We start from the raw sequence: 24,659 nt of genomic DNA, 5'->3' as shown, positions 1-24,659 counted from the left end.
CAAGTGGCTAGTGGCAGTACCCAAAAACATGATTCTCAGAAGGGAGCACAGGGTGGAAATGCTTCATTAACAACCCTTGTCCTCAGATGCTGTCAGCTTTTTATCCTCTACACCTTCTACCTTCTCTCTTGGTGATGCCATTAGTTCCTGTGGGTTCAATGATCATCTCTCTCAGATGTGACCTTGCTTGGCAGGTTTTCTTTTTTATCTATTTGCCTGATTTCTCTACATGACAAAAAAGTATGAACCATGTGGGCAAACTTGCCTAGCCCATTTAACGAAAACAGATGTATCAGGTCACAGTCAGAGGAGACAATTAAAAAAAATAAAGGCCATATATGCTTTCTAGGAATGAGGGCAACAACATGAAGGGCAAACTGGGAATGGTCAGTTTAATTGGATTGGAAACCAGAGCTGAGATTTTAGACTTAAGAGCAATAGTTTGCTTTGGAGTTTTAAAAGCAGACATTTAAAATTTAATTTTCACTGTAAGAGTCTGAAAGAATTGATTGCAGACCCTACACAGGAGTAGCCTCACTAAATCTATTTATACATGTGCATGTTGTTCACCCCTTCGGAATGTAAACTCTGAGAGCAGAGTCTATTTCATCTGTTCCTCATTTTAGTATTGTGGCTTTATACAGACAGTTCTTGCTTTACATAAATTTACATTATACAAATTTGACTCCCCAAGTGGGAGGACCCCACAGGCCCAGGCTTCAGCTTTAGGATGTTGCAGGGATGGGGAGGTCTTCTGAACAGTCCACTTATGTTAAGTGAAAACTAGCTGTACTGCCTTTCTCTCAACTGTTCTGATATGGTGGAATAGGATGTAAACTTATCATGAAATAATGACTTAACAGCAAAACATTAAGGTTTTTGCATCAATTTGTTTAAAAGTAATAATTAGAAAATAAAAAATTTACCATAGGGATAATTGGATGTTGTGTAAGGAATGTGGTTCTGATAACAAAAACATAGATTGCTTTAGTTGTGATCTTGAGGTCTCAGACTAATCTACCCTGGAATAGTCACCCAAGGGTCTTCTCTAAGCCTTCCTCATCTGTACACAGAAATACCTCTCTGATACCAAGCCCAGTTCAGATATACAAAAATTCCAGGGAAATCCTTCAGAATAGAGAACACTGCATTTAGTCTATGTGCAAAATAGTATTTAATAACACACAAAATAACAGATTTGAATCATAATTCCCCTATCTTCCCCCAAAACTTATTTTTTATCAAAAATAATTTTAAGTGGAAAAAGTCCATCTGAAATAAAAATCTTAAGAGAGCACGCCGAGAGAAAGAGAATACTTAAACAACATCGAGTTTGACTTTGATGTTCATAGCTGCCAATTCAGCTACAAAGTAGCGGAAAACGTAAGGCACGGACACCGTGTCGATGGTGTCGCTCTGGTTGCACACGGTGCAGTTGTACTTCCTGTTGCGCATGGCAGACCAGGACGGCGGGGGCTTCTCCAGCAACGGTGAAAGCAGGCTGCCGCACTTCACGCACACATGGGCAACTGAGCGGTCCGAGCAGTTGAAGAGGCGGTCGTGAAGCAGGAAGGAGGTGCCGTGCGCCAGTAGGGCGTCCCGTTCCATCTCCCCAAACCGGATCCCACCCTGGACATTCCGGCCCCCGATGGGCTGGTTCGTGACTTTGTCTCGGGCGCCCGTCGTCCTCACCTGGAACTTGTCCGAGACCATGTGGCGCAAGCGCTGGTAGTAGACGACCCCGATGAAGATGTCCGCTTCCAGTTCCACCCCGCTGATGCCGCTGTACAGTCTCTCCGTGCCATAGAAGTTGTAGCCGGCCGCCTTCAGCATCTCCCCAAAGTAGCCCAATGCGGAGTTCTCCTCCGAAAAGGTGAAGGGGGTGGCATCGTGGCAGAGCCCATGCAGGGCCGCCGACTTCCCCGCCATGCTCTCGATCAGCATGCCGATGGTCATCCGGGACGGAAAGCCGTGCGGATTGAACAGAATGTCCGGGACCATCCCGCTCTCCGTAAAGGGCATGTCCTCGGCGGGCCACAGCCGACTCAGAATCCCCTTCTGGCCGTGACGACTGGCAAATTTGTCCCCGATCGTTGGGTTCCGGGGGATCCTCATGGTGATGCAGATGCTTTTGAATTTCCCATTCCCGGAGTCATTACTACAGACTTTGATGTTATCCACAAGACAGTTTTCTTTATTTCTTAAAAAAAAGAAGAGTTTATCCTTAATATTAGCTTTTTAAACCATCTTAATTTCTTCAAAATAATGTATCTAGGCTTTCCTCCAGGGAACATTAGATCAGAAATTCTCACTAGAACTATTAAATATATAGATGTGCATGGGTGCGTCTATATACAGGTTGACCAATGTATGCCAAGTACCCCAACGTAATACATATAACTATATCTACACATTTATTGCATTATAGAGAGAGTAGGGCCCCCTTATCTGCAGTTTTACTTTCTGCAGTCAAGCCAAAGTGCTGGAAGTGCCAGATGCCTGCCTGAAAGCACCGGAAATTCACATGCAGCATTGGTCTGCCCCTGACAGCCAGCCAGTACTTTTCTGCTTCCACTTTCACATAAAAAAAAATTATACATATATATATATTGGGAGGGAGGGTTGTAGGGGAAGGGTGTCGGGCACACAGAGCACCAAGCTGGGGGACAGATGTGAGAGAGAGCACATCTATATGGGGCTCAGCAGCTCTATCTACAGTTTCCTCCCCACCCCCTCACCAAAAGAGTTTAAGCTTTTGCTACTTCCAACTCAGCTTTCCCGAAGATTCTGAGGAAAGAGAACCAGTACACAAAAGCCTAAAAACCCTTCCCTACAGTAGCAGTTTGTTCACTTAAATCTTGCGTCTCCTAATTAAGGAAGTAGGCGCTAGACCAAATGATACCTGGGAGTGATCTTGGCTAAAGAAGTCAGCACTGACTGGCTGACCAAAGACCACACTGAGACTAGCTCAGATGTGCTCCTCACAATGATAGGTCTAACAATCACTTTATAACATGTGATTTTGGTGGAAGACAATACATTTCTCAGGAGTCTCTATAAAATGAATAATAAAAAAAAAAGGAGAGATCTAAACTCACTTATAGTATGTCACAAAACTTTCTCCCGTGTTGATATTTAGGTAACTATAAAAAGGGTCTCCATATTTCAGAAGAGATCCAATATGTGGCAAGCCATCACTGTCTAATTTCTGTAGAACACGTAGATCTCCAGGTTTGACTCCAAACACCAGACTGTCATCTCCTTGTTTGATTTTTTCAGAAAGATCTATGAGCTCTGTCTTATAGACACTTCCATGAGCAAAGCCTCTTTCCCAGGAAGCTTTATTCACAATCTATGAAAACAGAAAAATCATTAAATTAATTTGAAGCCTGCTTTTAGATCACTGTCAGATTAGTACATTAAAAAGTAATTCTACTTGGCTTTAAAATATTCCTTATTAGGATTAAATCTCTGAATATTATATCATTGTCATTTTCAATTAGAATTTCTAAATTGAAGAAACCTGTTTTTACTGGATGAATTTTGAGTGGGAGAAAATGACTCCCCCAAAACAAAGACATACTACTGTATCATTTCTTTAAAAAGGAAACACATATAGTTCTCCCAGCCTAGACAGGCTTGGAGTATGGGCCTGGTGATAGACTGTATTTTTTTATAGTCCAAGGAACAGGTTAGATGAATTTGGAGAAGTTCAGGTTGACTAGGGGAGGGGGAGAAATAAATGTTTTTGGTTATGATAATCCTTGGAATATCTTATAGGTTGTGGACAGATGGAGTATATATTGGAGGAGAGTGCTTACACTGCAAAAGTGAACAGATCCTTAAAACAATATCTGTTCTCACATTCATTCTCTAAGATACTGAAGAGAGTTCACTTAATTAGAATATTAACATATATGTAAAATGTATTTTAAATATGTCTTTCTGCTAAATATAATAAAATATATCTGCTTTTTATTAATAAAACATCTTTCTGCTACATATAAAAAATCCATTGTTCTGCTTACATATAGATTTCCTACTATGTATATGTAATAAATAAATATCTTTCTGCTATACACACACAAACAGATAAAATATTAAAAAATAATCAGAAAGATATTAGGTCCTTGTATATTTAAGGAACAAAGAATATATGTATGGTCTGTGTTCAAAGCCAGAAAACTGTCTATTTAAAAGCAAGACCATGAGCTAGACCCACATCAAAGATTCTTAGCTGGAAAAAACATACTGAAAAGTGTCCTACCCCAAAGAAGAGAATGAGAAAACCCTACTTCTGCATTATTATAAAGGCGGTAGTGGTGGGGTCTATGGATACAAAAAGCTATATATAATGCTAGACTTTTTCAATTTGTTAGTTTTGCCAGCGGCTGGTGTGTTTTCCTTCTTCTTATTCTTTTTTACTAGGACTTGCTCCAGAAATTGGGGAGGAGGAGGGGCAGAAATGCAGTGAACATAAAAACAAATGATCAATAAAAATGAATTTAAAAAAAAAGTGCTGTATTGCTCTCAGTTTTTTAAATTCGTTTTCCAATTACATACCATGGCATCTTCCATATCATAGCCTGTATAAGAAATGACAGCAACAATAGCATTTGTCCCAATGGGATAGTTATCCATATCATAGTAATCGTACATGTAAGGTCTGACTAATGGGCTTTGTGGTGTCTGAAGACGATATAGTTTATTATCTGACCGGTCCTGGTAAGTAAGAAGTGGAAATCCCATGGTTTGTTTACCTAGAGAAAAAAAAAAAACCCATCCAAATTGTGAATTCTCAAAATATTTTTAAAGGCTTATCATTTCACTAATCACTATATTTTTTCATACACTGGAAAAATACCATATGCAAAAGATAATGACTAACAACAGAAAATGTTGAGAAAAAAGAAATAACAAGAGATCTAGATTAATAACCTATTCAATGTTATTGTATTTTTTACATAACTGACATTTTCACAGCATTTTAAAGTTTGCAAAATGTTTTATATCCATGAACTTCTATAGGTAAGCAATGTAAGACTAAATATATGATCACTATTTTACAGATGAGGAAAAGGAGGCAAATAGAGCTTAAATGATTTGTCTAGGATCATACAATTAGCTCTCAGATAGAATTTGATCCCAGATTTTCCTTAGTCCAAGTTCAGAGCTTTATCTAGTACTCCATGCTGTTTCTTGGTGTGGAGGACATTTTTTTTTTAATCCTTACATTCCATCTTGGAATCAATACTGTGTATTGGTTCCAAGGCAGAAGAGTGGTAAGGGTTAGGCAATGGGGGTTAAGTGACTTGCCCAGGGTCACACAGCTAGGAAGTGTCTGAGGCCAGATTTGAACCTAGGACCTCCTGTCTTTAGGCTGGGTTCTCAATCCACTGAGCTACCCAGCTGCCCCTGTGGAGGACATTCTTAAAAAAATTATCAATTTTTTAATACAAGTTTCAGAAATCTGAAAGTTCTTAGGGGTGATTCTTGTTCTGGTGTATTTTCACTGATAAAACTCAAATGGCAGAAGAGTTTTTATAATTTTGCTGACACCAAATAAAGGGACTTAACTAGAAATATACTAGGGTAATTAAACAAAACTTGAATTCTATTTTCCAAATTTAAAAAAGATGTATAATTATTGTTGGAACAAGATGAAATTAAAGAGTTTAATCTCAAAACTACAAAAAAACAGGAGGAATGGTATAATTATGATTTAAAAATAATCAAATACATCCTTTTCAAATGAAATATAGATTTATAGTTTTCAAATTAAATACACATATTTGACACAATAATAAACTTCAAAAATTATTTTAAAATAAACTTTTTTTTGAAGTAAGATTTATGGAAACATTCCCATATGCTTTGAAAATAACTTGGTAGAAATCTTCAATATACACACACACTCACTCTCTCTCTTTCTCTCTGAAATAATTATCTTCAAAAAATGAGGGTGGCTAGGAAATACAGTCGCAAGTTCAAAGTACAGTCTTCTTTATCCTACACTAAATTTCCTGAGCCTTTTAAGGCTAATTCCCAAAGAAAGTTCTACATAGTCTCTATATTCCTATTAGGCTGTCATCTCCTGACTGCTCATTCATTTATTTTTGAAACTAGGTTTCCCTACTGTGACCAGGCTGGTTACCAACTGGCACAGGAACTCTGAGCTGCTCTATTTCCAACCTGGTTTGGTTTGCCCCTTGTTAGGAAGCCTGGAGGGCCTCTGCTTCTGGAGACTTATTATATTGCCAGACTTGGGGTGGACACCCCATCAGCTCAGTCCATTGTAGCTCAGAATTCCCAAACTCAAGCAATCTACCAGTCCTGGTTTCTCCCGATATCAGGCATTAGGTGTGCTCTACCACTCCTGCCATCTACTTTTACTTCTCAAGCCAACAAGTGAATGAGGAGCTAACGGCAACTAATGAAGCTGAAGAAAACAGACTGCTCTCTATCACCCAGTAACAAATTCGCTCCTAATTAAAGATTAGTTTCTGGAAATGTACACTTGACTTTGGATTATGGTTTGAAGGACCCACATTTCTTAATGAACATCTTATTTTAATTTTTAAAGCAACGCATAATGAATTAAGACAATAGTTACCCATCTGGCACTGATACATGTTTCGGGGACTCTGATTATGGTCAGAAAAAGGAATGAAATTGGCTACCACACTGAGCAGACTGTGAGGAAAGAGCTCCTGATGTGTGGTTATTCCAGGAACAATCTCATTCTCAAAGATAGCAATGTTCATAAAGATCTGAAACCAAAAAGAAAAAATTAAGTACAGATTTTAAGGAAATGAATGGCAGTCAATGGTGGATACTATAATATTTAGAGGCATGAGAAAAACAGGAGAAAATTTTAGTTAATTCAGTTGAAATTAGAGGAAAATGTGCACTGCGTAGACTACGGGAAATGAAGTTAAGTTACCAGTACCCTGTATCTCCCACTAGGATCTAAAGAAAGGCCTAACAATAGAAAGAGTTGGGTTTTTAAAAAATTATCATAATGAACTCCTTCTATATATTGATGTATTAAGATTAAGATGAGAAAAATTATTGAAAAAGTATCAACGTATAACTCTGTAGCGGCCAAGATTTGGTTTAAGTGACTCCAACTAATTTTATCAAATATATTTAACAGATGGCACAAATGGACTGAGCCCACACGAACAGTAACACAAGAAAGCACATCCTTACCTGTTCCAGAGTGCCAATCAGTTCTTCTTTACCCAGTTCCAAGTTTTGCACAGGTCGTATCATTCTACAAGGAGTAGTGAAAAGAAACAGTCCAGGGTACAAACTTGGTTTTCCAGTCTTTGGGATAAGGACTATTTCCGTCCAAGGAGGGATTTGTTTTTTTCCCAATACCTATTCGCAAGAGAATCAGAAAATATTACTTTCTTCCTTAATTCCATAAATGATAGCTCTATTTTTTGGCAGAAAGCAAACCACTATGTAGTCGGTGGCAAGTGACAAATCATCCTTGACAAGATACAGCTGAATAAAGCAAAACAAACAAACAAACAAAAAAAAAACCACTGAAATCACAACAGAAGAAATTTAATTCTAAATTCTTGTACCCTACCCAACTCTTCCCACTACAGAGATGTCAGGCCAAGGGGCAGACTAAAGCAGGAGTTAGACCACTGACTACCTCTCTATTCTCTGTTCCTCCAGAAATTTATTTCTGATAACTCAGTCTCTTGTTCCAGAACTAACTGAGGAACCAATTCTAAAATGCATGGTTAAGTTAAACATATGTAACAACTTACATCTCTCACACAAGCTTTGTAGAAAGTTAAAAAATTTCTTTAGTCTTACATAAATGTATGAATACTATGAGCAAAGAATAGGAAATTTTAGGGACTGCTACCATGCTAACTTATTCCCTAAATAGAGAGCCTTATAATCAAAGGGATACAATTCCTGGAATTAAATGAAGAGTAACAGGAAAATATAAAGGTGGCCCCCAAAGACCTGTTTTATTTCTCTTTTCAAGTCCCCGAGAGCAGCAAGTTGACCTGTTTGCATTGCATACAACCTACCATCTATTATGTGGCCAAATGAACTGATCTGGGTACTACTCACTTTTCAGAACCCAGTTACAGTCATTAATATTTAGTTTAACTTCTCAGCCAAACTTTTAAAGTTTGCCAACTACTTCCTCAGATTAGAGACCTAAAGAAGCACTGAACATAATGATCAGATAACATTCTCTAACTCAAACCAGAAAAGCTGGTGGTAGCCAGCCAGCCAATTACTTGTCTGAAAACATTTTTTCAACTTGATTCCAGAAGAAACTCTCTTCTGGCCATTCCTATGCCCTCATAGTTCTTCTAACTGACTACTTTCTCAGAATGAATAAAGAAAATAATAAAGAAAAACTCAAAAAGATCAAAGGAGAAGCCAATTCACAATTATCTAAGATCACCTTAAAATTCCGGAGAGAATCTGTAATGGCAGGAGCAAGGTCCTTTTCCACCCAGCCAACCATGATACCATTCAACATAACAGGGTAGCATTCACTATAAGGTTGACTTGGTGTTCCATCAAATGGGGTAACCCCTGGGGGACAGAAAGGAAAATAATATAGTAAAACCAACAATAACAAAACCCTTCTAGTCATTAAAACTACCTGTACAAGGGCTTCCAACAGTCTCTATTATCTCTGCAACACTTTTGATATTTTATATGAATACCCTTGCACTAATTTGAAGCTATAAGTTTTCCTTATTAATCAGAGTATCGTTACTTTGTGTGTGGCAAACTGAGTCACAGGAATGAAACTGTAGCTTTTTATTCATTTTCCTCACTGGCCAAGAGGCCCCATAAGCTAAATAGAGATGAAAAAGATCAGATGATATAAAAAGCAGGATGCTTATAGGTGTATAAAATTATATAGCCTATTTAAATGAAACATTCAACAAATGAACATAGAAAGAAGGGTCAGAGTCTAAGACCTCAGGGGATATCTGCTCCCAAATCTAGCCTTAGCTTGGAGACTCAAAAGAGAGGGAACCAACTACCATCCCACAGACAGCCCATTCTTTAGGGCCGCTATCATCATTAAAAAGTTTTCTTGGGGGCAGCTGGGTAGCTCAGTGGATTGAGAGCCAGGCCTAGAGATGGGAGGTCCTAGGTTCAAATCCGGCCTCAGCCACTTCCTAGCTGTGTGACCCTAGGCAAGTCACTTAACCCCCATTGCCTAGCCCTTACCACTCTTCTGCCTTGGAGCCAATATACAGTATTGACTCCAAGATGGAAGGTAAGGGTTTATAAAAAAAAAAAGTTTTCTCTTACTAAATGAACATCCTAGCGCAAATACCAACAACATGGAAATGGGTTCAGAACAAGGACACATGTGATACCCACTGGAATTGCGCTCGGCTATGGGAGGGGTGGCGGGAGGGGAGGGAGGAAAAGAAAATGATTTTTGTATTCAATGAATAATGTTTGAAACTGACCAAATAAAATAATGTTTAAATTAAAAAGTTTTCTCTTAGGCAAAGCAGATTTTAGAGTATATCAGATGTTACTGAAGGGTCCCTGAGCTCTTCACTGTTATTATGCACTATTCAAGGATCTATTATCTATTTTTTAAAAACTTCTGTACCCACTTCAGGATTCCTAAAAATTATTTCAGGTCTGAGGGCTCTGCAGAAATGAAATGTTACTCTGCAAACATTATAGATCAAGCTTTGGAACACGTAGATCTGGGCAACCTAGGCATGGCCCATGGACTACGCTTTGACATCACATCATTAGATGGAGTCAGAACAGGAGGTGATCTAACTGCCTTTATGAAGGAGGGAAGATGGGTAAAAAGACCATTAGGCATGAGAAGCTCTCACAAGGAAAAACAACCAAAAAAAGGCAACATGGTCAGGGAAAAGGGGGCCAGGAGTTGAATGAGAGTTGGTCGAGATGGTTGAATGTCAGGGATCCCAGGGGCAGAAGAGTGTAAAAGCCAATTCCACGAAAAATGGACTGTGATATAGTCTCGGCAGTCTATAGCATGAAATAAATACCAAGTGGGGTCACTAGGGAGACATAAAACGGGCCCTCGCTATTCTCATGACCCGTGTGCACGTATGTTTTGCATGATAATTCATGTATAACCCGGACCCCAAATCAGAAAGGCACCCACCCACTAGACATCGAATGCATGGGCTTTGAGCACTAAGGACGGCTGCTTTTAGATTTTCACGTTCGAAGGAGCCTTTCAGCATCTGTTGCTTTTGACTTTGGCAGAATAATTTTCAAAGTGTTTTCAACAGCTTTAAGTGAAAATGACTAAAAAGCAGTTCCTCCAAGGAAGCAGCATTCTCAATAACCTCCCGGAAATGGAATGACTGCGTGTCAGAGAAAAACTTTCACAAAACGCACCTAAGGAGCAAAGCAAAGGGGCGATGGAGGACGTGTAGACGGCCTGCGTGACCACCTCGCAGATGGCTGTCATGTGGTTCATCAGGCCGCAGGGCTCCCCGTCCGGCGTGTGCACGGGACAGAGGAAGCCCCAGGACTCCGGGAGCAGCTTGCGGACCGTGGTGGTCCTCATCTTGGCAAAGGCGGCCCCTCGATGCACGCAGCGGAAGTGGGACAGGTAACGGATGAAATTCAGCTTGTCGGCCACCACGCACAGCCCAGAGTCTTGAAGCATGCCGAGGCCTGAACGAACCGAAAATCAAAGTGGTTTAAAAAGGCCCAGATATAGGTTACTATGATAAAATTAATCCTATATTTGCTAATGGTTTATACATATTCACTACCCGCAACATGTTTCTGTCAACAGTTTTGATCTCTAGCACAATAAAATCTTGCACAAATCTTTCTAATTTCTATCAAGTAGCCAAACCTTGTTCTATCTAGATCTAGAGTTCTGCACCTTTTTGGGGGGGTAATCCCCAACACCTCTCCCTTCAGCTGCTTAGTGAAGCCTATGGTCCCTCAAATGATGGTTTTTGTTTTAAAAACTTACTTATGTCTTAGAATTGATATTAAGTATCAGTTCTAAGGCAGAAGAGCGGTAAGAGTCAGGCAATGGGGGTTAAGTGACATGCCCAGGGTCACATAGGTAGGAAGTGTCTGAGGCAGATTGGAACCCAAGACCTCCATCTCTAGCCTGAGCCACTTAGCTGCTCCTTAAATTAGGTTTTTAATAATGTCTCAGAATAGTGTTCCTAAATGCATAAAGTATATAGGAACACAAAGGAAACCAACTGTTTTGTTGGTTACCAAAACATCAAAAATCAAAATTCACTGGACTTTAAATGAAAATACTTGTTCTAGATAAAGAAATCATGGAATTTTCACTCCTTACCAAAACCCTTGGGGGAAATGCTAATACAATGGACAAAAGAAAAGGCAATTCCGGTGCCTGGATAACACAGAATTACATTAATTCATCCCTAAATAAGCAAGAATTTGTTGCGGTCACCCTCTCTGATTTTCATACATTTGGTTTTTTTTTTATTTGTTATGCCATAAGAAATGATATGAAGAAAACAAAAAGGAAAGCTTTATGAAGTGCTGTTGGATGAAAAAAGTAGAATAAGAATAGTCTAAATATACTATGTAAAAAAATGTTGTTTAGATAGTGATGCAGAAGCAAATAAGATAAAAAACCGTATCTTATTAAAGGTCACATGGCACTTAATTAAACTATAATGGACCTTAGTTTCATGTATGGAAAATTTTTATGTTATTTTAATATTTAATATTACTAAACATTTACACAAAAGTCTAGGATAGTTTTTAATTTAAAAAATTATAATTAAAATTTAGATTAAAAAAAAAAAAGGAAGTAATAATTTTACCTGTTTTTGATCGTAAGTTTCCAGTAGCAAGAAAATATTCAAATGGTCTTGTAAGGTCTAATCCCATACTAAATATCTTCATCAGATTTTCAGTGTTCATAGAGACATTGGTCTTTTGAGCCCTTTTATCCAAGGCTATTTTAACAGACACCAACCACGCTTCCATCTTTTCCTGAAATGAAAAAAAAAGGGGGAAAAAAAGGCAGCGGAGAGATTAGTGTTTTTAAAAAATTAACAATTGCTTTGTAGTGAATACCATGACCATGCCAGTACTGAATATTGAATTTGGGGGCTGGAAGGGATTTCAGAGAACATTTATTCTAACCCCCTCATTCTATGACTTATATCACTGAAAAATGAGCAGCAGAACTTAAGAACCTAGGTTCTAGGTCTTGTAAACCTTAAAATTTCTTAGACTTATAAATGTTGGAAATTTCACCATTGAGAAATTTCATACTTGGAAAATTTCTTACTGATAGTCTATTGGAATGTGAACCCCCTTGGCATGGGAGGTTCCTTCTCCTACCTTCTTAAGATTACCTTAGGACAGAAACCTTTTGCTGAACAATGGAAAGGGCTTTGACCTATGCTTAAGCACAGAACAGGAATTTCTTTGAGTCATGATTGATTTTAGAATTGATACAATAGAGATACTTGGAATGACAGAATCAGGTCTTGGAAAATACAATTTCCACCCCACTCAGTCCTAACAGGATTTAGGAAGGGCTGTAGCATAGATCAAAATTTAATTATTTGAGAATATGACCTCCAACAGACATGTGCAAAGCCACAGACCTCTGGGCGGTCCTGGGTTAAGCTAGAGCCACCATTGGCACAGGGAAATTGATGGACAGGGATTGGTAGATGTGAGAACTGAGGGGAGGCAACTTGGATGGTTTCCTTAAAGATAGGGGGGTTGAGGAGTTTGTCGGGGTGGTTGGAGAGTTTTGGCTCTGAGTGGTTGGAGTGTGCTCTGAGAAGCTTGCTCTGAAGGAAGCTGAAGGTGGGGGCTCTGAGACTGTTTCTCCATTTTGGTCACGTGAGTAATAGGGACTGATCTCCTTTCTTTGCCCCAGCTATCTAAGGGCTTGGGCCTTTTGGCCCAGCCGAAACAGAAGGGGTATTTAAGCCCTATTCCCTTCTCTCCCCTTTCTCTCTCTATCTCTAATTCCTTTCTTCCTCCTGTCTGTAATTAAACTCTACAAAAGGCTGACTGCTGACTTGAGTTTTCATTTAGGAATTACATAGCTGAATTCCTTGGTGACCTTAAATTAATATATATCAGTCTTTTAAAAGTGATTTCCTTGTCACAGTCTCCTGATTCTCAGTGCAGCGCTCTTTAATACTGAATCATGCTTGAAGAACTATATAAATTCTTTCAAATGCCACTTCCTCAGGGATAGCTAGGTAGCACAATGGCTAGAGCACCAGGCCTAGAGTGGAGAGAACCTGGGTTCAAAACTAACTGCAGACACGTCCTGGCTGTGTGACCCTGGGCAAGTCACTTATCCCCAATTGCCCAGCTCTTATTGCTCTTCTGTCTTAGAAAACTGATATAAGGGGACAACTAGGTGGTTTGGTGTATTGAGAGCTGAGCCTGGAGACAGGAGGTCCTGCACTCAATTATGACCTCAGACATTTCCTAGCTATGCGACCTGGGAAAGTCACTTAACTCTGTTTGCCCTTCTGCCTTGTAACTGATAGCCACTTCTTCCTTAAAACCTTGATCTCCTACCAGGAATAACCTCTTTCTGCAGATCACACATAGCAGTTTATTCAGTGACTTTCTAATGCATGTAACATTGAAGTAGTATTTATTTGCAATGCCATATCCCTATAGCACAATGTCGGGTCCATAAAGGGAGAAACTTTCTTTTATCTAACACTTGGTTTCTCCCTCAGGACGGTGTTTTATACGTAGAAGGGGCTTAATAAACGTTGTATGAATAAATCAATATTTTGGTTGTTTCCAAAGATACTTGTGGGCTAGTATGTTTCAGTGAAGAAAAACAATCATTTCTAGATTATGGATGTCACTGGGGGAAGAGGAAAGGCGAGAGCAGAGATGTGGCTAATAAAGGAGAATGCAGCTGGCCTTTGTTTCTACACTAAAAAGAAGGGCCTATAAACCTTTTGGATAATGAGAGACCAGCCCTCTCTGCACCCAGACACGCTTCTGTACTTCCCTGAACACGTATGAAATGCCAATCAAGGAAAAGAGCCACAAAAAAAGCGGCTTCCTGCACTCCAGGGCTCAGAGTGCTGCGATAGGCCTGGAAAGGGCCTGCCTCTCCCTCTAAACACTCTGCATACGCTTAGTCATGGTATAGCAGCTGGGGGAGCAGAGAAGGAAGGGGTCCTATAGGAATCAAGGAAAAATCCAACAGCTCCCACAGAACCACAGAATCAGAGTGAAGCAGTCTTTTCTTTTTGCAAAAAAGTCAGCTCTAGAACTCATTCCTTCCCATCTGGCGGCCTTGGTTACCCTTTCAAACCTTCCCGTCCCCTTTTCAATCTCATTCCTTACTCACTGGCCCTAATTCTAGTGCTTAGGGGCATGCTCAGAGCTCCTCACCCATAAAAATAAAACAACTTTCACTAAATCCTACCCTCCACACACTGCCACTCCTATCTTCTTCTACACTGCCAAACTCCTAGAAAAAACTAAAAAGCTACTTAAAGGGATTGCCCCAACTTGCTTACCTCCCACTCATTCTTCAACCCTTCATGGATTTCAAGCTTATCTTTTAACTCAAACTAGGGGTAACTAGATGGTTTGGTGCATAGAGTTCTTGGCTGGGAGCCAACCAAACCCCAGTATTACTGGTGTGACCTTGGGCAAGTCACTTAACCCCTGACTGCCTTAATCCACTGGAGAAGGGATCACAAGGGAAGAGTGGGCCACAACTGAACCACCATCTCTGCAGGTGCTGAGTCTGGCCATCTAGCCTTACCCTGCCTTCTTAGGTCTTTATAAAGACTGTTCTCTTGGGTAATTCTTTCTCAGTCCCCAGTCTCTATGCCCTGGGCTCTCTCCTTTCTTGTGGTAATCCCATTAGGTGCTGTGGGTTCACTGGAAGCTCTATGCAGATGAATCCCAGAGGGATAGCCAATCCCAATCTCCTGCGCTGCAGGGCCGCCTGCTGGATACCTGCAGTTGGATGTCCAAGAGGCATCTTGAACTCAACTCGTACAAGAAGTCAATTCTCCTCCCTGTCCCTCATTTTCCACTCTGTGTTGGAGGCTCCCTCCTCCTCCAGGAATGCAGCTCTGCCATTTCAAAGTCCCTCCCTCACACCCGAGGCGGTTCCTTACAGTACTCCAGTACTCCCAGGCTGCTTCCGCTCTCTGCGTGCCTCCCTTTCTAAGTGACTCCTCAGGCTCTTGTCCCCCCCTTTACACCCATACCCTCTCTCTTACGGTCCCTCCTGTGTATGGGTTCCAAGGCAGAAGCGTGGAAAGGGCTGGGCAATGGGGGTGAAGTGACCGGCCCAGGGTCATGCAGCTCAACTCGCTGAGTCACTGAAAAGTGTTTTTCTTAAATCCGTTCTCCAGATGCTAAACTGACATTCCTAAGTGTAGGTATGACGGCGTCATGACTGCTTAAGAAACCCGACGGGCTCCCTTTTCACCCCAGGATGAGGCACAACCCTCTGCTTGTGAGGCTCCCCACATGCTGCCTCCAGCCTACCTTTCTCCTTCGCCCACTCTACATTCTAGCCAGCTGTTCAGCACGGGTAACATGCTATGTCCTGCCTCTGTGTATGCTCTATGCCTCTAAAAAGCCAGGTGCGTCACTACCCGTTTCATAGGGGATCTTGGGAACTTTGCACAATGTGTATCTATCACTTGGGCCCAGAATCACATCCACTGAGAGTCAAATGTTAAAGAAAATGTGGCTTGGTGTAGTTTGCATTTGGAAGATAAGAGATAAGTGTCCAAAGTGTAGAAAGTGTCAATTTACCTTTAAAAACATAAGGATGAGTCTCCCTGGGGTGAGAACTTCCTGGTTCATTAAGCTATCAGGATTCTCCTCCATACATTCCTCTTTGGCAAAAGTAAACAACTTCCGAGTCATGAGACAAAGCACATAGAACTTTTCTTCATTGGATTTCAGATGGATACACACACACTGACTGTTAAATAAAAAGAAAAAGAATTCAGAGGAAATCAACCATGGATACCGCTTGGTCAAATCAAATTCATTAACATATACTAATGTATGTATATGTATGTGTGTGTGCATGTGTGCACATTTGTGTGAATCCATTTTGAAGGCTAAGCTGCCCCGAGAAATGGAAAAGAATAATGAATAAAAAAAATCATTCTCCAATACTACAGTTCTTTTCTCCAACATGACCTTATTCAGGGTGAAGTCCAATGAAAAACAAAAAGCTATCACTACTCCAAACATTTGCTCCAGTTTTTTTCTTGTTTTATTCTTTATTCTGTGGACCAGAAAATCCACTGGATCAGTTACCGATTCACATTCTGTGAAAACCAATTACAAACACATGCACACGCACGCATGCCAGATATGTAATGCCATTGGCACAGGGATCTCCTGGCTTCCACACTGGTTAGCGGAGGCCTGGCTAGAGCCCCATCAGGTGCAGTGAGTTGCCTGGGCTCACAGAGCCATCAAGTGTCAGAGGGAGGATTCAAACTCAGAATTTCCCATTCTGAAGCTGGGTGTTCAACACCACGACCATGTCTCCAAAATATAATCATCATAAAAATCCCACCCTGGAACCCCAAATATGCATCGAAGTACAGTAATAATATTTTGCAAGAAAATACATACTTTAACAGAAATTCTGCAGCTTGTACATTTGTGTACCAATCAGGAAGGCTGAGCTTTACCCTGAAACGTTCTCCCAAGTAGTTAAGGACCTGCTTTTGTGTAATACAACCTTCTTCCATTACAACTCTCAACATCTGAGAAACACAGTTCCTAAAAAATGAGTTCTCCTCTCTTCCTTTGATCAGCTCCTGAAAAATCTGGTAATCAGAAAAGGCAACCAGTGCCTAGAAAAGAAAAATAGTTTATCATGAGTGGCCTACTGAATCAAATATAGAATTCACTTTGCAGAGTCTGAATGAAGCTTTGGAATCTCATGAGAAAAATGCCCATACCTTGAGTACAAATCCCAGAGGAAGAAAAAATAACTCTTTATGATAAATAAAATTCACCATCACCGAGCCATTTTCCAAGTAATGAAGGTTCATGTTGATAGCTGTGTGCTCATCCCTAACACAATGCATTGATATTCCTGCCCAAATAAGCAAAACAAAGTCAGAAACTCAGAGCCCTGGCACCAAACTTGACCATAACTCAAAAGAAGTAAGTATATTATGGGGGGGGGGGGGGGAGATAGAGGGGATAGACAATTTGAGTTACCTGTTTCATAAAGACATGGAACAGTCTGATCGCTGATACATGTAAACTCACATTCCAAAAGAAAGAATGCCTGTTAACTTTTCTGTACAGTCCTGGGCTCTCTCTGTCCACTTCTGCCTCTCCACTAGGGGCTCCATGCGCCCCCCCCCCCAAACAACCACCACAAAACCAGTTGCTTTCACGTCCCCCCCTTGCCAAATGAGAGGGTTGGATGAGGAGGCGTCTGATGTGCCCACCAACTCTGTGATGCAAAATAAAGCATCTTGCCTTTGGAGGGGGGAACCACATTTACTACAGAGTATGTTCTATTATACAAAGAGTTGACTTTGTATTTTAATATAAGCAACCAAGATAACACAAGTGAATTCCAATAGAGCAAGGAAGGAAGTTGAAATTAGAACATGATTCATTTTATAGTAGACCAATGTGGCCTAAAACTTATAATGGAAAATAAATTAAATAGTGAATCTACTTTCTCTTAGGAGTGTTGCAGATGAGATTCCTGCATTAGATACTGGGAAACGCAGCAGAGGAAAAGGACCCCTGGACGAAGAGAAAAAAGATTAACTTCATCTCAACTGCATCACACCTAGAGAAATAGTCTTGGAACACTCAAAAGATAAAGGAGTTGGGCTACATTACAAGGTTCTTTGTTTGCCTGCCCTTCTTTCTTTCTCTCTCCCCATATGTATGTGTGTCTACATGCATACATGTACTCAGACCTACCTATCTGTAGACATATATAAGAATTATAAGCAGAGGAAATTTTGGGAAGTCAGAAAGTTCTTTCTTATACTGAGCTAAAATCGAACAACTAGCATTATATGACAAAGCACTGTGATGTCTCTGTCCATGAAGTGTTCAAGTACAGGCTTGATGACAATCTCTTAAGGATGGTGGATTATAAAAACATCTAGGACAAAAGTTGGAATCAATGAGTATCAAGGTCCCTCTTAACTTTTAATAATGAAATATTCAATAAAACGGAGTCACGAAATAAAAAACAAGAACCAATTTGGATAAACTTTCTCTCTATTTCATTTAATCATATTAACATTTAACTTGTAGTCATCTTTCACTAAGCTAACACCCCAGTATTTGTTACTATGATTTGTTACTCACCATAATGGGTATAGCCAGGGCCTCTGGTTTTCCATTTTGGTCTTATCATTGCAATGGGAAAATTTCTCCGAGGCATAATCAGCATCCTGATAATTTTTTCAATACCATTTATTATAAAATATCCTCCCATCTCCTATCAAAGAAACCAGAGAGGTTAATACCATGAGGCTACATAGACATATACATTCATATCGATATACAGATGCATATATGTAAAATCAAATATACTTCAAATAATTAGTAAGAGAAATGCACATCAAAATATATTTGAGGTTTTCACCTCACACCCAGTCAAATTAGCAAAGATGACAAGAGAAGGCAATAGTCAATGTTGGAAAGGTTGTGAAAAGAAAGGCAAACTAGTGCATTATTGGTGGGGCTGTGAATCAACACCATTCTGGAAAGGAAGAATTATGCAAATAAAGTGACTAAAATGTCCATTTCCCTTTCACATAGAGACTCAATTACTGGGCTTGAGAAAGCCATTGATGAGAGGAAAATCTGCAAATACACAAAATCTATAACAACTTGTTTTTGTGATAATAAGGAATCAGAAGCTAAGTGGATAACCATCAATTGGGGAATAGCTAAACAGATTTTTGTACATGAATGTAATACAACTGAACTGTGCAATAAAAAATGATGAAATGTGCTGAATACCAAGAAACATGGGAAGTTCTATGCGAACTGATGCAGAGTAAAGGAAATAAAAGCAAGGAAACAACACATAGGGACTATGACATTTAAACATGAAAAACACACCACCACAAACAAATGAAAAGGAAATGTGGCAAAGTCATAAAGAACACATAGGAATGTAAGAACAAGTAAGAATGTATATGAGGATATATGCCCAGCCCATCTCTTGTTGGAGGTGGTGAGGTCCACAAATGTTGCACATATTTTCAGACCTTTTTTTGATGTACTAATCAGTTATGCTTTTTTTACTCCTCTTCTTGTCTTTAAAAATATTATATTATATGAGATGGCCCTCTGGGAAGGGGGAAAGGATACTAGGAAAAACTATGTTGATGTAAAAAGTATTAATAAAAATTTATTTTAAAAAAAGTGAGTAATAAGTTAGATGGAAAATTGAGGAACACAAACTTTTCAGTAAGATTTTGAATGCATTAAATATTTCTCTTCATTCCAAATTATGTATCTTATTTTACCTCTGCCTCTTCATGGTGCTCAATAAGAGATTTTGGAGGAAGATTATATAAATTGCACAGCCTAGACTTCACCATAATAGGAATATAGCCAAGGGATTGTTTAATAATTCCCTTTGGGTTCCCATTCACAGACCAGCTGATATCAGCCTAATGAAAAACAGAAGGAAAAAAAATTAATTAGCCAAGATTAAAAATATGTGATCAAATAACTGAAATGACAAAAGTAACCAAGAGGCTTATTTCAAACCGTTAGCATAACACTTAATTCTACAGTGGGGGTGAGGGGTAATGAAGTTCTAATTTCTAAACACCAACTCCTAAATGATGTTAAGCAGCTCAGCTAAGTGAGAAATTTATATATATTAGGCACACGAGATATATAATTGCTCATTGTCATCGTCATTTACTTACTGTCAGCTTTCCCCGGTATGTACTTCTCCGACCCCGACATTCTGCTGGGTAGACTTTCAACTCTTTGCAGATGCTCCCCTTTGGGACCATAGGAGGACTAACAACAGCATCCACGATAGCAAGAGTGATCCGTTCATCTTTGAAGGCAAATTCCAAGGGTGGAATGGCCTGCAACAATATTATTTTTCTTTATTTTGCATTTTCAAAGATCTTTCCCTGAGATTTACCAAGTCCATCAGTCCAAAGTGCACTGATAGGTTCTTATTGTTTCCCAAAAAGGAGATAAGCTCATTTAGATTTGATATAATTCAGAACTTCATAACACTTAAAGCTAGCCAAAGAAGAATGGGCAGGCATTAGAGGCAATGTGTTTCCCTTTAATGGAGGTCTCATTCATAACCTTTTAAATGTGAAAAACATTCCTAACCATTCATATTCCTGAACCCTCAGAAGTAAAGATAATGACAAGGAGATGAGGTTTATACATGAAAGGGAGAATGAAGTTAGTTAGAATCCTCTCTTAGTGACTTCAGGGGACAGTTTAACAAAAATTCTTCCTTTATTTCATAATTTAAGACTTTTGTATTTTCATCCAGTTTCTCACTTTCCTTTTGTTTCTATAGAAGAGGTAAAGGAAAACTGAAATCATTCTTCTTCCCAAAGTTAACCCACTCACCTGGGCCCTTGATTCCATCCTCTACTTCTACAAGCATAAAGGCACCATACCAAAATTTCTTCCTCTTATTAGTAATGTAATAACTTTGTGTTACTTCCTCATTTTTATTGTTAACCTTTTTGGAAGTGTACCCTGTTGCTTTCATATACTTGTACTCCTTAATCTCATCTTTGAGATCATTACTCTATCTTGCATGTTGTGTGGTAAAATGAAACAAGCATCAAGGTTCAAATTCTGATGCTAGCTATGAGACTACATAGTTCTTTTGGGCCCAAGTTTGAGAAATGAATGAAATCCAAATAATTATAATTGTAAATACCCACCTCACCATTTCACTATGTGGCTTAAATGAGAAGCTAGAATATAATGTACTTTGGAAACTTTAAATATCAGCCTTTATTAGGTATTTTTGTCTTATTTTACCAGACTGTAAACTTCAAGGGGTCAAGACTTTTTTTTTTTTAAATCCTTACCTTCTATCATAGAATCAATATTGTGTGTTGCTTCCAAGGCAGAAAAGTGGTAAAACCTAGGCAATGGGGGTTAAATGACTTACTTAGGTTCACACAACTAAGACACATCAGAACCCAGGTCCTCTAATCTCTGGGTCAAGTTCTCAATCCACTGAGTCACCAAGCTGCCCCCCAGGGCTATCTATGTCTTCTTAAACTTTGTATATTCTCCTGAACATGAATTAAACAAACATTTACTAGGTGGAATGGCCTGCACACAAGGTGTTGATACTGATACAAAAGCAAAAAAAATAATAATAAAGTAATTCTTGTACTCCAGGAATTTACATGTTACTGGGAGCAAGAAAGGAAACAATGTAGACACATAATAAATATTGCTGAATGAATGCCAACCTGTAAATATTCCCTAGCTCAAAATATCCCTTAGCATTGTGTTAAAGGTAGATACAAGCACAGGTCCAACCATCTCTCTCAAATAAAACAAACCTACTTTTCAGTGGCTTAGGCTTAGACCTTAGGCTAAGACAAGTAAATAGTATTTATTCTGGCCTACCAGTCAGAGACGGTACTAATTACAGCTGATACAAAGAAAGGCAAAAGTGTTAACTTAAGGGAGTCATAGTTTAGGAGACAACATTCAAACAATTCTCTAAAAACAAGATAAATACGGGACAAAGTGTATATCGTCACAAAGGGAAAAAACTAAGATTAAGGAGGTCTGGGAAAAGGATACTTGCAGAAAGTGGGGCGTTAGCTGACTAGCATTATCCAGGATACAGAAATGAAGGAGAAAACTCCAGGGGGTGGGATGTAGTAAGAGCCGGACACAGCCAGAAGCAAGGGTCTGGAGGAGGGAAATGCAGTTTCTTTTGTTAAGTAGAAAAAGGCTGGGGTTATCTGACGGCAGAGTACGTAATAAAAACGGTAAGGTAGCACACAGACTCTTAAGCCTGATATTTGCAACCCTAACAATTTGGCTCCGGGCTCCCTAGGCAGACTTATTTCACATCTTTCCTCCATTCCAGCCAAAGTGGACTTTTAGCTGTTGGGTGAGGTGGAGAAAATAGCATTATATAACCAGTTAGAACTGAATCCCATCCTTATCTCCAGGTCTCAGAATTCCTATCTTCCTCTAGGTATCAGTTCCCAGCTTCTGTCTCTACCCTAGTCCAAGAGCCGGCACGCGGAAACTGTGCGAGACAAGCGCTTTAGCCCACCTACTGTGGCGAGAGGCTGAGGGTGGTGGTGATTGAAAGGGAAAGGTTTGGACGTAAGACCGGAGCAGTGAGGGGGGGGGGGCAAGATCTGGAGGGGAGAGCATGGGATAGTGGGGAGGGAGGTGATTGGGAAGGGGGAAAAGATCTGGACACAAAATCAGGTTACTAAGTTACGGAGTGGGGCGATCATCGCTCACCTGCACCGCGTGGCTGAGTCCCTCTCGCATAGCATAATTGAAGGACTCGATGTGCGCCCGCGTGAGTTCTTGCAAAGCGGGTAGCTGCTGCTCTTTGGGGAGCCCATAACCCGGTTCAGTCAAGTGTTTCAGGCTGGGCCCAGTGGGCAAATTCCGCCACTTACAACTTGGATCCATGCCGGAACCAGCATGGGAGAAATTAACTACAGCTGCTCGAGACCGGAAGGCAGTTCGTCACGAACTCCCGACCCCCTCCTGCGGAATTCTGGGAAATGTAGTCTTAAGGAGGAAGAAGCAAAGTGTCGGACCTGCACTCACCCCGCCCCCAAAAGCCAACCGGAAAACTACAAGTCCCAGGAGATCCTGTGCCCCGTACTTTCGGTTTTATTCATTTTTTTGAGTAGTTGATCCGGATCCGAACTTCCTGTCTTTAGAAGGGACGTTAAGTAGGTGTCTAAGCACCGGTTACTCTGTACCCCGCGGGGAACCTTAAGTAGAGTTCACCGGCCCCTATATTTATGTGAGTCTGACAGTTCAACTATGTCTTGGGGGTCCACGAGTGTGTATTGCTTTCTCCTGTTGTGAGCACTCTCACGTTCACTCAAACTTTTCCTGAATTGAGATTCGGGTTCTCGTCCCAGGCAGCAACGCCTTATCAAACTCAGTTTCTCACTTTGTAAAATGGGCATAATCCTGCCTGACTCAAAGGCGCTTTGTGTGGAATTAGGAAGGAAAGAAAAGGTTTTTTGGCTTTTTGGAGGGAATGTCAGTGAGTGACCAAAAATGCTTGTTGCTTGTGTCTACCATGCCTTTAGATTACATCATAGCAGACCACTTTTGGTTTAGAGATTTTCCAGTCCAACTCCTTCATTTAACAGATGAGGAAACGACTTCCAGAGAGTTGCTGAAAGTTACACAGCTTGAGGGTCAGGATTTGCACTCCTATCTTTAGACATCTAGATTTAAATATCTTTCTACAAGGGCAATTCTAGACCTTGTGACTCCTTCCTTTGAGTTAGACTTCCAGATCACTCTTCCGCACTCCTCTGGAAAGCCATAATTGAGAAGGTTTAAAAGATCCTCTCAATTTTTGCTTAAATAAAACAGCCACAATCTCTTTAGCTCTCCATATATATGAATCATATTTAAAATTTTTTTATTTTTATTGTCATGCCAAACACATTTCCATATTGTTCCTTGCTATAAGCACACTCATACATAACCAAAACCTCAAAATAAAACCATAACTACACTGATGTGAAAGACCACTCCCACAGTTCTTTCTCTAGAAGTGGATAGCATTTCCTGTCATGTCTTTCAGGATTGTTCTAGATCATTGCATTGCTGAAAGTAGCCAAGTTTTCACGGATAATCGTAGTCCAATATTGATGTTATTGTGTACATTGTTCTCCCAGTTCTGCTTTATCTGGCTCTATATCAGTTCATGAAGATCTTCCCAGCCTTTTCTGAAATCATCTTGCTTATTTCTTATAGCAGGATAGTATTCCATCCTGAACATGTACCACGATTTATTCAGTCATTCCCCAACTGATGGGCATCCCTCAATTTCCAATTCTTTGACACTACAAAAAGAGCAGCTATAAACATGACAGCAAAGGAAAGTAATAAATGTTGGAGGGGATATGGCAAAATTGGGACATTAATGCATTGCTGGTAGAGTTGTGAATTGATCCAACCATTCTGGAGGGCAATTTGGAACTATACCCAAAGGGTTTTAAAAGACTGTCTGCCCTTTGATCCAGTCATACCACTGCTGGATTATATCCCAAAGAGATCATGAGGAAAAATACTTGTACAAAAATATTTATAGCCACACTCTTTGTGGTGGCAAAAAATTGGAAAAGGGGATGCCCTTCAGTTGGGGAATGGCTGAACAAATTGGATCTGTTGGTGATGGAATACTATTGTGCTCAAAGGAATAATGAATTGGAGGAATCCCATGTGAACTGGAATGACCTCCAGGAATTGATGCAGAGTGAAAGGAGCAGAACAAGAAGAACATTGTACACAGAGACAGATACACTGTGGCACAATAAAATGTAATGAACCTCTCTACTAGCAGCAATGCAATGATCCAGGACAATTCTGAGGGACTTATGAGAAAGAACACTATCCATATTCAGAGGAAGAACTGTGGG

The 24,659-nt window shown here is 40.0% G+C and overlaps 1 protein-coding gene across 1 annotated transcript; it reads right to left on the bottom strand.

Moving 5' to 3' along the window:
• Positions 1 to 1,150: 1,150 nt before the first annotated feature.
• POLR1B (RNA polymerase I subunit B) lies at positions 1,151 to 22,776 on the bottom strand. The gene is made up of 15 exons (XM_001373856.3): positions 22,501 to 22,776; positions 19,938 to 20,105; positions 19,527 to 19,673; positions 18,355 to 18,487; positions 16,968 to 17,104; positions 16,636 to 16,859; positions 15,796 to 15,967; positions 11,832 to 12,003; positions 10,402 to 10,683; positions 8,447 to 8,580; positions 7,213 to 7,383; positions 6,614 to 6,770; positions 4,564 to 4,760; positions 3,099 to 3,352; positions 1,151 to 2,200 (listed from the first exon to the last, which is right to left on the bottom strand). Exons 1-15 carry the CDS (start codon positions 22,675 to 22,677, stop codon positions 1,318 to 1,320), a joined length of 3,408 nt encoding a protein of 1,135 aa, XP_001373893.1. The 5' UTR covers positions 22,678 to 22,776; the 3' UTR covers positions 1,151 to 1,317.
• Positions 22,777 to 24,659: the final 1,883 nt, after the last annotated feature.

Source organism: Monodelphis domestica, chromosome 1 (assembly GCF_027887165.1).
Source record: "Monodelphis domestica isolate mMonDom1 chromosome 1, mMonDom1.pri, whole genome shotgun sequence".
Taxonomy (NCBI): domain Eukaryota; kingdom Metazoa; phylum Chordata; class Mammalia; order Didelphimorphia; family Didelphidae; genus Monodelphis; species Monodelphis domestica.
This window is presented reverse-complemented; position numbering and strand designations above follow the sequence as displayed.

Excerpts from the sequence above, each read along its gene's own strand:
- POLR1B (XM_001373856.3), bottom strand. The coding sequence starts at position 22,677 with ATGGATCCAAGTTGTAAGTGGCGGAATTTGCCCACTGGGCCCAGCCTG. Across the intron at positions 20,106-22,500 it reads GACTCAGCCACGCGGTGCAG|GCCATTCCACCCTTGGAATT; the intron begins GTGAGCGATGAT and ends ATATTGTTGCAG. Across the intron at positions 15,968-16,635 it reads GCTGCAGAATTTCTGTTAAA|TCAGTGTGTGTGTATCCATC; the intron begins GTATGTATTTTC and ends TTTATTTAACAG.